The 12814-nt window shown below is 45.0% G+C and overlaps 1 protein-coding gene across 1 annotated transcript in view; it reads left to right on the top strand.

The window, feature by feature from the left end:
• ZC4H2 (zinc finger C4H2-type containing) overlaps positions 1–12814 on the top strand; it is a 97510-nt gene that overhangs the window by 64885 nt on the left and 19811 nt on the right. The window contains exons 3-4 of the mRNA XM_085608286.1: positions 6840–7012; positions 9445–9607. Of these exons, the coding sequence (XP_085464412.1) occupies positions 6840–7012; positions 9445–9607 (336 nt within the window). The remainder of the gene's footprint in view (positions 1–6839; positions 7013–9444; positions 9608–12814) is intronic.

The following is a 12814-nucleotide window of genomic DNA, read 5'->3' as shown; positions in this document are numbered from 1 at the left end:
TTTTAATAATCATGGTCGGCCGTATGGCAGGTGGGTGTCAAACGCCTTGGAGAGATACCAGACCCTCAACTTTAACTGCTTTGTTGACAAATCAGAGGATCTTCGATAGGGTTCTCACTCTTATGGGGAGCCGTGCAGGCTCTTCCTCATCCTTGTGGTGTGATCTTGCCATCTGTACTCCAGAGTTGGGTGGGCTGATTATAGACTCTATAATTTTCACATTGTGTCTTTGGAAGAGCTTTGCAGATTCACCATTTATTCCACTTGTGTAAGCAGAATCTTACTACTGCGAGGACTAGTTTGATTTCATGGGAAAGGTGTAGGACAGGGAGAAACTATCTCATCAGACGTTTTGTAAAACATGATTTTGGCTACTTTGTTCACGTGGGATAAAAATGAGAAAACTTTGTCGACTGGCAAACCCAGTTGGGTTACTGCTGGGATTGTGGGTGGACCCAGGGAATCAAGTCAGGGAGCTGCAGGCAGAGAAAGGATGGCTGGGAATAGTGGTAACTGGGCCTGCGTGCAGGGCTTCAGTGTTCTCACTCTTCATGTGTAGATATTTCAGCTGTATCGAGTGTTGCGCATGTTTCTGGCAGTTTACCACACCAGGGATGCCATGATTTCATGATTTGTTTTCTTTTAGAGGTGGATCTGCAGATCATTTGTGCACATTTTGCAGCTGCTCTTTTGCGCTTTATGCCTGGGCAGTAATGAATCCATCGAGCCATACACCAACAGCTTCTACATTGTGCAGAGTCCTTTCTGGGATGCCTTAGATTGTGGACCCTCGCGTGCTGAAAGTTCTGACTGAAAGGGCATTTTAGAATGAAGGTAGAAAATACAAATCCTGTACAAATTGAAAAATGTCATTAAAGGTTGAATCTTGAAGTACAGCAAATGCAAAGCTTGAAGATTTAGTGTTGCGGGTGAAACTTTCATGAGGATTCCCGATGCCAAAAGTAGGGAACTGCACTTTCAGTGAGTGCGCTTGAAAATTGGACTAATTCAAGTCCAGAATCATTGCACCAGCTTGACAAGCCCAGATCTAGTGGCTTTGCCAGTGCTTTTTAGCATTTAGTTTGTATCCACAAATTCAGAGTAAAAAAACACTGGAAAGCTGTGTAGTTTACCCCAAGGTTGTGCCATTGTGTTTGTCCTCTACATTCACGCCATGCCCCTCTCCTGGATAACTAGTGTTTCTCCTGCCTCTAACCGGTGTAGTGCTGAACATTGCTGCACTGTGAACATTCCAGGCGTAAATGTTTGCCAGTCTCGATTCTCGCTTGTTTTCCCATTTGCGACTGTAGATGAACTCGAGGCCTAGTTCCCTACTTTGTTTTGCACACCAGAGTGCTTACTCTCTTAACACAATAGCATTTTTAACACTGATTCCAGTGTATCCCAGTAATTCAAGTAGGTTAAAACTTGAGTTTGGCCCACACTCCCTAAAGAGAGGACCAAGGTTATTTCTGGGAGTCTTTGCCTACTTCACCCTGTAACCAGACAGCTAGAGCATGGCATCATTTTGTTTATTTTTAAAGTTTCTTCCATCTCCGCCTGTCCTCTACCAATGACTTCTGCGCTACACCTTTAGCAGGAAACTCTGAAGCTTAGACAAAGGCAATCTCATTGGATCTCCTGTCCGAGGAGGGACTGCTCGCTCCTTTTGTGACAAAAGCACAAGATTATTCTTTCAAATCAATACAATCCTCCAAAACGCCAGCATTTCATCACCTGCAGCTGAAAGAACAGCTAATCCCCCCCCTTTCAGGTAGACGTCCCTGTACACTCACTGCCTTCATCACAGGCGCTGCGTTGTCTCTCCGCACGGAAATTCTGTCCAGGGTGATGCGCTTCCCTGGTGACCACAAGTGCTTCTGAAGTGCCTGCTGAGCAGTGAGGAGGAGCAGAGGGTTGGAAGCACCGGGCACAGCACAGGTGTGTTGAAAAACCGTGGTTATTTTTGGACAATTTCCAGTCCCCGCAAACACAACATATACTGTAGACCAGGGTTAGGGAGTTTTATTTTTTTCTACATAATGTCCATATGTATTCTAATTTATTATTGAGCACTTGTTTGGATTTTAAAATATTCTCCTGGACTTTAATCAGGAGTAGCCAATGTTATCCCTGCCCGCTCTTGGTACCACTGCGACCTCCCGCCTCGTTGTTTTGAATGCGGCAGCAGTAACATAGAGTGGTCATTCCATAAGAGACCTGCATTCCGAACCTCGTGAATTATAAATACAGCAGTGACGTTCTATTCTGTGCTGCTGGCTGACTGCCTTTATTTATTTTCGTGCATTTTAACCCCTTAAAAGCCTAGTCTTGTGTACAGATCACTTCCTTTTTCAAATTTCATTGAATACATTTTTAAGACTCGGGATAGGACAGCTTTCTCTGTCTAGAAGCAGACACATAACATACACTGTGAGTCCGCTTTCGGTATCCTTTCTCATGCTTGCATGTCTTTGTGGTCTGTCTCAGTTGTATGCGCTCGATTCAGTGAATCTCAACCCTATTCTTGTGCTTGTCCCACCCAGCAGGATTTTGGCCTTGTACTGTTGTGGTTGGATGAGAAATATCCTTCGACTGCGTGTTCAATTGGTCGCTTTTAAAATTTTAGAATTACCACTCCATGTTAGTGAATGTGTTTCCTAGCTCTCTCTTCCCTCCCATGTGTCCTTTCCATCCATCGCCTCCTCAAGCCTGCCTGCTCCAGTCCCCATCCCATTCTTGGGATAACATTGTTTTTCGTACCACACACTCTTTTCATCCCTATATATATTTTTTTTAGTTTTTATGTAGCGCGAACGAGACACGAGGAGATCAGGTATCAGAGCACTTTATATGAGCACCAGTTTCGTTACAGAAGGACACAATGGCACAGGGAGATTAAGTGATTTTCCTAGAATCACAGGATGTTGAGCATCGTTGCAGAGACTCGAACCCGGTTCCTTAGCTTCGAGGTCGGCCGCTCTAGCCGCAAGGCTACATCCTCCTCCTATCCTCTCTACTCACCCAGTACTGTCTATCACGCTCCCGTATTAAGACCATTTTTCTTTTCTTTTCTTTATTTCACAAAGACCCACCAACTGCAAAGTGCTGCCGGGAACCTTGCTTCCTTTTTTGCACACTGCATAAACTGATTTTGACTTTGATCCATTTTAAATTACCACTCTAACATGGCTCCTTTAACATTTTAGAACGGAAAATTGTAATTGCACACATCATGAACATGTGTCTGCTTGTGTCACAACGCACACATACACAACGGCGGCCCTGTTAAATAAATTTTTTGATAGAAAACGAATTCTAACATTGTCAGCCATGCATGCACATGAATTTAGATTATTGCACAGGTAGAAAAAAAAACATTGGCAATGCCTTTTGGAGCCAAGACCTAATGACTTTGCCAGTGCTTGTTCTTGTGGACCATACCTAAAACTTAGAAGTTGATTGTGACGTCGGGCGGAAAGCCTACGCCCAACGCCGACCCGGAATCGGGATTGACCAACTTGCAGTCTGCTGTTCCGACCGCCAGATTAAGATGCGACCGAATACTGTTTGGTCAGAGTCCCATTATTCCATATGGGAGCTCGTGTTCCTGCCGTAACACAGGCTCCTATGGGGAAATGTAGTATTTGCGGAAAACCATGCACCCTGTCGCAGGCACCCCACAGTGCCTGCCACACAGTGCAGGGTTTTACAGGGGGGTCCCTTAGGTACCCCCTCGGCCATCAATCGTAGGCCTCAGACATAGGGGCCCTGTCAGGGACCCACAAAGTCACTTTCCGACAGTCTTTCCGTTTCAGGCAGGCAGACGCGTTAAGGCTGTTGGAAATAGACATTGTTATCCTGAAGGTGGAAACGGTGTCCATAGGTGTGTACGATGCGGTTCCGACCGACACGAATACTCTGCGAGTTGCTTGGAAACAATTCGGAATAACCACACAGTGTACATTCCGACTGTGAACATCGTAATGGGGCGGTCGAAATGTAAACCAACAAAGTCAGTCAGAAGGGCTCCGACGCGGTCCAGGAGATTCCGACTGTCGGGAGGAGGCTTTCCGCCCGACATCGTAATGAGCTGCTTAGTGTGTTTAGAGCCAGCTCTTTGCTTACCATTGATTGGCTTTCCTGTCAGTCTCATTCACTTTCTTAGTATTTGATGGCTTTCCTTCAACGTCTTGCGTTTGTTCCTGTCCTGAAGCATACGTTCTTTACTATCCTGTTGATTGATGTTTTCTATCCCTCCTCAGCTCACATACACTGAACATTTTTTTTCTTTTTCCTTAAGCAGTCCGGTGAATGAGTTTGTTTGCTCTCTCCCTTGTGTGCGGTGTTCTCCCTCAGATATCCACTCCACCTCACTTCTCACGTATTATATATCTGTTGCTCCCTCCTTCCCACACTCCCACACCGTCAATTCTTTCGCTGCCTGTGCTATTTTATTACATTGGCTAGACCAAAAAGGCGAGACCTATTGGGTTTTCCAGTGAGCGATTTATTTTTGTTTTAGTTTTAGCCTTTTCCATAGCTCTTCAGAACTAATAAGAAGGTTGTTTGGAGTTTTGCTGGTCATTTGCTGATGTCATTATGGGTCAAAGGATAGATGATGTCACGTCATATCTTTGAGCATTTTCGTGGATTTTCTCCTAACCAGTGGGGACTGGTACACTTTGAAATCAGTTTGTCCTCAACAGCAGACATACTGCATGGCGAGAGTTAACATTACACGCAAGTCCAACATACCAGAGGGTGATTTTGTTGATTGACTGCTGTCCTAAAGCTGCGCATTGGGATATCATTTAGCGGCGAGTGGCTGCACACCACCCTTGTACTCCAGGGTTCAGCAGGTATGGGACTAGGCTGGGTTGCACACAAGAGAGATACTTCTAGGCTGGAGAGCTACCAATACTTCACGAGCTGCTCGTTGGAGCCATCTAGTCCAGAACAATATCAGCTATGAGCTCCCACGTCTTGGTTCAGCCTATCCAGGTGGTATTAACCTACCCGGAGGAGGAAGACACAAATGATGAAGCATGCCATCATTTGGTGGGTGAGGTGTCATCTTATATTGTTCCAATAACTGTGGGATATTTGACAGATTTGGAAGCAGGCACTAATTGTCCTCGGGCACTTGCATCTTGTTGTGTAGAACCCAAGAACCTCCCTCTGGAGGAAAGATGTAATGTGCACATCATTCGTGCTCTTGCAGCATTACAAATCACTCTTCACAAGCACCTGCAAATTATCCTCTTACACACATTTGCACTCTCACAGACATCCTCACAGCCCCCTGTAGCTAGCCTGAACCAGTTGGAAGATTCCGTACTATATAAAATGTCACAAATCTCCTCTAAAGGCGGTGTGCAAATAATTGGGTGCATGAAACTGCATCATGCTAACTAGTGTGAGGTCTTTTCTCCCAATAAGCTCTCAAGTCCTTCTAAGTGATGTACTTTCCTGACAGAATTTCAGAGTTAGAGTAAGGCTTATGGCAATACCTGTGGCTCCAAAGTCTGCAAGTGTGTCCTTTTTTCTTTCTTTGGAGAACTATGGTCCTAAAGTCACCAGTCGTCTTGAAAAGGCATTTGTTCACACAGGGTTGCCAATTGGGCAGTGCCCACAAGCACTACTCCTGTTTCATCGGATATCATCTTTTAACACTAACTGCCTAGCTCTGCAAAAATACACTCATAGCATCGATTCTGCCACATACCTGTGCAGCCAGTCCGATAACAGCCATCCCCATCAGTCATTCTGGAATCAGTTATGTTACCCACACTTTAATCATCCTACCTACAAGGCCTCCAGTCATGGGTTGCCACGTGCTCTCCTGGGCAACAGACCTGCTGAAGGTGTACAGCTCCCTGCTTGAGCTCATCCACATCCCTACACATGATCATCCGTTCCTGTTCAATGAATGTCTGTCGGACTTTCCTCCCTCAGTTGCAGGCACTAATCCTGTTTTCCTTCCATTGGTTACAGGGAGTAAGCTTGTCTTTTCCTATAAACTACTACAAGCGGTAAACTTCCCTTTGGTTACAGACTGTAAATCTGTATTTTGCTTACCCCTCATATAGTAAACTTGTTACTTCCTTCTTAGTAGATCTGCCTTTTCCTTCTGCAGTTTTTGCGTGGTCATCTATTTGCTCATCCTTCACATCTCACTGGGCTAAGGGTGGCATATGTCAATGCAGGTAACAAAATGACCACATTATTCGCATGACCACCAAGATGTATTGCTCCTGGTCCCAGGTCTGGCCATATATTAACTTAAGTACATTTTTCAAGCGCTTCAAAACTGCATAGGTGGAACCAAGCACTTTATAAGTGAAAGTCATTATTGTTTTTTGTTGTTGTGTGTGCTTTGCAGCATGCTAGTTCGGAGTGTCATTGTCCATTGGAGTAGTGTGTTTGTATACATAGATGTATGACATTATGCTACATTTGAGGTGAGTCTGATTGGTTAGTTGTTGGCATTATATCAGTTATCTTCAAAATGTTAAGTGTACGCAGTCCACATTGATCGTAGATTTAATTAATCTGGTTGTCACTCGTCCTTTTGACTGTGCTTTAAATTTTTGAGTGTTCTCAATGTCTAAAGCCCCCAGCTTACAGCTGTTTCTTTAAGATTAGAGAAAGTGTTCAGAGCCCGGGAACTTGCACTCCCTGAGATCAGCCGCCAAGTATTAGCCCTTTGAATTTAAAGGAATAATGATGTAGATAAGTACAATTGAGCACCTTTTATCTACATCAAAAAGTTATCCTACCTTACATTCCTCATTGCTCTTTGTGTGTTAAACCTTTTGCTGTGTTGTTGGGTTTAGATGGAAAACACCATCAAGCAGTCTGAAAATGACCTCAACAAGCTCTTGGAGTCCACCCGGCGGCTCCATGAGGAGTATAAGCCGCTGAAGGAACACGTGGACGCGCTGCGGATGACTCTGGGCTTGCAGCGATTGCCTGATCTTTGCGAGGAGGAAGAGAAGCTCTCCCTTGAGTAAGTCATCTCTTCCAGTGGTCGCTTGTTTACAGTATGATGCTTTGGAATACTTTTTTTGTTAAGAATAAGACCTAAGATTCCTGACTGACATAGGATCCAGAGAGATGTGTTTTTTGAGCGTCAACAACACAGTTGTGCCTTAGGATCCTGCAGAAGGTTTGGCAAATGGATGGTGAGCGACATCTAATGAGCATTAGAAGCCAAGACCTAAGAAAGATGAGATTATATCCCAACAGCACACATCTGAACTTACGAAAGTTCTTTAACTTCTCCATTAATAAATGTTTCAGAATACTATAATATTGGCTAACTAGTGCTGGAGAGGTAATAGTTACCGGCTGTGGCATTGGTCTCAATTAACTTTATGGATTAAGACGTAGAAAGGGACAGTCAGCCAAACACCCTGTGACGTGCAAACCATAGGTTTTTGGTTTCACCAACCTTGCCTAAAGCCCAAACTGGTGGCACAGTCGCACCCTGGAGGTAATAGAAGATGGACAGTTTTAATCCCAAATCTTTGGCTGACATGGAATATTTTAACACCACAGTGGAGTAGAATTGGGCATTATATACCCATGGATTAATCTTCTTTTTGGAAAATAGTGCCAGTTTATTTCATGTTGTTTGGTTAAAAAAATCCAGTATTTTCCCCGTTACTCAGGTAAGAATTTATCGCTGACAACATTTAGATTCTAGTCAAAGATGCCACAGGCATGGTTCTATTATTTTGATTCACAATTGGGATGCCTGGTTTCAAAACATTCTATAGGCTATATAATCTGATAAATTTGTGCAGTATTCGGTAAAAGAATGTTGCGGATAATCTGCAAAAGAGGATTGATGGATTACAGAACCTCTGAATCTAACAATTCCTGTTGCTTGTTGAATAATTAGATCTACACTGAAATACTAAAATAATATATTCAGTGCAGGTGATGCGTTATTTGGTGACAGGAAAAATATTTTACAGGAAGAAAAAACTATGAAAAAACCATTTATCACTGCTAATGATGTAATACAAACAAAAGCGGAGAGATTGGCTGCTTTTTTGTAGTATCACAGTTCTCCAGGAAGATGGGTGTTTCTGCAAAAACACAAAGGAATCATTGCCTATATTTAATACAAATATAATGGGTAAAAGCAGCATCTCTGATGTAATAAGTAACCAGTTAACTATCTAAAAAGAAGTCCACAGAAGGGAGAATGTAACAAGTTGACGTCAAACCTATCGCATATACACCCATCCTTTCCCTTTTTCGGAGACTGTTGTATCGTGTGGTTAAAGATGGCTATTGTGACTTGCATTTGGTACCAACTTTCTGCTGATGTGGGCGCAAGGTGCCAGCAGACAAAGGGGTTGCTGAGAGCGTTGCTCGGCAGGAGTTGCGTAGGGTTTGATGTCCCGTTAGACAGAACCCTTTGGTGCAGCTAAAGCACCAACCCTGCTACCCTTTTCTCCTCTGCTGTCAAAATTAGAGATTCCCACAGGTGCTACAGGAGTTTCTTTTCCCTTGGAGAGACTCCTTCCCTCATGCTGGGAGGAGATTTGGCAGCAAAATTATGGTTTTAGGTCCACCATGCATCTCTATATGCTGGAACTGCTGCTACAGTGTGGGGGGGGGGGGGGGGGGGAAATCAAGATTGCATTCTTCTCCCAGTGTAGAAGGTTGACCTGCATTATCCTAATGGGAGGCTGTTCTATTACCCTGTGACATTTACACTCTTCACCGTGTGGGGAAGGTTAGCGAGGAGGACTCTTCTGTGGATATTCCGATGAAAAAGTGAAGATTACTAGTACCCTTCTTCAGTAGCCAGATCTTCTCCAGTGCATGCACAGCCTCAAACAGACACCCAGACACCCTGACAAATGAATGCTTGGATTGTTGACAATTTAATACCTGTGTATCTTTCTCTCCCAAGCTAGTGCAGTGTTGTATGTTAGGTATCAGGCCACTAATAATTTCTAATATCCTGTCTCACATGTTCTCTCTTCCAACTCATCTTTGTCAACATTGTACACAATCTTTGATATTTATATTTACCAGATTAAATTCTTGATTCGGCTTTGTATCGTCCCAAAAATGGAAACGTCAATTGTCATTTTTCGACATAGTAATTATAATATGGCAACCCAGGTTATAGGTATTTTCAGAGGTTTGAATATCGTGCGTCACTGGTATCTGTGCTGTTCAAGCATGTTCACCCGCTGTGTTGTTCTTACAAAATGACAACGTTTCTAAAAAAAAATAATGTTAATAAATAAATTATAATATGGCAACTCCACCAAAGCAGCCTGAGTCTCGGTGTTTGAATACCGTGTGTTCTTAGTATGGCACGCAGAGAGTCTTATAATGAGTGTTAGGTTTAATTTTTATAAATAATTATGCATGTAATTGCTTCCTGATTTATTTATTTTTGCTTTGGTCCAGTTATTTTGAAAAGCAAAAAGCGGAATGGCAGACAGAACCACAAGAGCCTCCCATCCCAGAATCCCTTGCTGCGGCAGCAGCTGCCGCCCAACAGCTGCAGGTGGCAAGAAAACAGGACACACGGCAAACGGCGACGTTCAGACAACAGCCTCCTCCCATGAAGGTAACCAGGCCTGGCCTCTGGCAAGTTTACACATTTCTGGAGTGAGTGGGAGTGAGTTCAAGTGCATTAGTGCAAAGTTTACTCCTGCGGGTTTGTAGCCTGATTTTTGGTGGGTCGCCAAAGTCCAGGCTATAAATGAAGATGCCTTTAAATTCTGTATTTATCTTGCCACATTTGCTGTGCTTCAAAGACAGAGGTCAAATGTCAAGCTATGCCTTCTGCTGCTTCATTTTTAACACTGAGACTGGTGTTTACAAGCTCCTCTCACTTTGCAGTCAGCGAAAGAAAAATAAAGTGAATTATGTGACAATTCTGCTGAGGTAAATGAAGTGTAAAAGGAAAACTGTAGGATGTCATGTTTTCGCAACACTCAACAAAATGTAAATACCTGTAAATAAACTGGCGGCCCCTACCCCTGCCGGTTTCCCGCTCCCGCCTACCAGCTGTGCCTCCCCCTTTCCTATTTAATGACGGCCAAAGGCAAGTCCGTCTGCACCTGCCAGCCCGCGGCCTGACCAGCGCCAGGGACCCTGGATCTCCGAGCCTCCACTGCTACGACTCAGCTGCCCTCCTCGCACTCAACCCTGGAAGGAACAACAACTGCCAGCTCTCCACGCCGAACACCACCCACTGACGGTTCTCCTGCCGCCACTGCTGCCGAACCTTCACCAACCTCCGCACCACCACGGCCACCGCACCCACGCCGATTGCCAGCCCCACCAGAGCCCTGAAGTGCATCCTCCTCAAGGTACGCTCCCTGCACCGACATGCTGTAGAAATCTGGGACCTCCTCGACACCCTCTTGCCAGACTTCGCTTTCTTCACAGAAATTTGGACCAACTCCTCCTTCATCCTCGATCGTCATAGCAATCCCCGCCGGATACAAGATCCAGAGGAAGGACCGCTCCAACTGCCTTGGAGTGGGACTCGCCATCGTGCACAAGAGCTCCCTCTGACTGACAACCTCCATAGGTTCTTACCTACTTGCCTAGTATAAAGTACATCCTGCCGGCCTCTCTCACCCATAGCCAGTCTGTCCACCCTATACGTTTGATCCTTCCTGTCCTCGAATACCCATCCATTCACGTTCACCAGCTGGACTGCCCAATAAGAACCACGAATATCTGGTACTGTCAGTCCTCTATCATATACCCCTCTTTGTAGTTTACTTAGGACAATACGTTGGGCTGTGCCAAACCACAGCAACGCCCAAAGCTCTGTGTTTACTTTTTGGCAATAGGAGGGGGGCACCACACATGGCGTATTTTGAAGCACATACAAAAGACGTGGCAGCGCCATCATTTTAAACATTGCCACGCATGACATCATTGTCATAGGAAGCGCTCGCCAATGCTTTATGTCTGTTATGATTCTATGGAGCTGTGTGCCTACATTCTGTCGTTGGAATTCTTGGGGATCTCGTGTTATATAGATCCCAATATATTTAAAGCCACTCTCTTGCACTGGCACGGCCAGGGGATATAACAGTGATTTAAACCAGTTGCTTTGGTATCCTGAGTATTCCCCAAATATACAGAAAATCTGGAGCAATTGATCCACGGAGTGTCTCCGTTTCCTCATGTACAGCAGAATATCATCTGTGCACAGAGATATTCGATCCTCCCACTCTTCCCCTATTGGTATCCCCCGGATCAAAGGATCCTGTTGTACCCATGCTGCAAGTCGCTTCAGAGCTAACACAAATAGAATTGGAGATAACTGGCAGCCTTGTCTGGTACCACTCAGCAGGACAAACGCCCGTGATACAGTAGTGTTGACCTGCACCCTGGCTAGTGGTTGCACATATAGGTGTGTGACCCACCCAATAAACTTGGAACCCATACAAAACTTTTCTAAAACCGCAAAGAGGTAGCTTCACTCCACGCTGTCAAATGCCATACTGGCATCGAGGGAAAGTAGAGCTGCTTGCTCCTTTGGGCATTTCTCTGTGATATGGATGGATTAGAGTGGTGATCACCCCGGCCAAACATGTGGATAAAAGCTTGGCGAGCACTTTCCCCTCATAATTAAGCAATAAGATTGGCCGATATGACCCTCATTGCGAGGGTGGTTTGCCAGGCTTTGGGATTTTCGTTATCCACGCCATCCTCTGATCCGGTGGAAGTATGCCCTCAGTCATCGCCTGGCCAAACTTATTCAGTAGGTGATCTGCAGTTACGTCCAAATGGCTTTGTGTATTTCTACTGGCAGTCCATTTGGTCCTAAACCTTTCCCGGATTGGAGGTCACTGGTTGCTGATCTGATTTCATCAGCCGTCAAATCATCCTATAGTCGCTCCCTATCTTCCTCCGAGAGTCGCGACAGGGAAATATCCAGTAGAAAGTGTCTGCAGTCCTCCTCCGTGTGTTTTCAGCGAGAGGCATATATCCCCTCGTAATATTTGGCGAACTCTTCTGCTATTTCAGCCCCTGTTTCACATCTGTCCCCTGCCTCATTTTGTAGCCCTGGAACCCAGCTACCTCTCGTTTGTCTTTTGTCTAGCCAGGCCAGTAGCTTGTTGGCCTTATCCCCAATGTCGTACAGTCTATACTTTGTGGCCCGGGCTTGCTCTCTGGCGCTATCTTCTGCTAAATCCCTTAGCTCTTTTTGCCACACCCTTAAGTGTTGTCTATCGTTGATTTCTTGGGTATCAGTCCCTACTGGTTGGGATTCCAGCCTTAGTATTTATTTTTCGATGGTCAGGCTTTTAAGGACTCTTTCTTTCCTAATGGCTCCTATTTTTGCCTGCGCTCGACCTCTTAGGACCGTTTTAAAGGCTTCCTAAAGGGTCACTGCGGAATCAACTGCTCCAGTGTTATTCTCAAAGAACTGCTCTGCTCCCTCTCGCATGTCGTCTCTGAAATCCTCATCTCTGAAGAACCATGGATTTATCCTCTGCGGCAGTGTGTGGTCCCGCCCTGGGCCTGAAAACTTTGTTTCCACTGGGGAGTGGTCGGATATCCTACGTATCAAAATTACAGCATCCCTGAATTCCCCTAGTCCCTGACCTTGTGTAATGATGTAGTCAATCCTTGAGAGGCTTCCATAGGATGCCGACAGATGTGTGTATTGCTTCGCATTTGGATGTTGGTACCTCCAGATATCGCCCAGGCCCATTGCCTCAAGAAATCCCTTCAGTTGACCTCCCTTTCTAACAGTGGCCATCCCCATGGGACCTCTGCCAGTCACGTCCAGTGCCGTTGATAC

This window comes from Triturus cristatus, chromosome 5_2 (assembly GCF_964204655.1).
Source record: "Triturus cristatus chromosome 5_2, aTriCri1.1, whole genome shotgun sequence".
NCBI classification, from domain to species: Eukaryota; Metazoa; Chordata; class Amphibia; order Caudata; family Salamandridae; genus Triturus; species Triturus cristatus.
The sequence above is the reverse complement of the archived record's forward strand: the minus strand, read 5'-3'. Positions and strand labels throughout refer to the sequence as shown.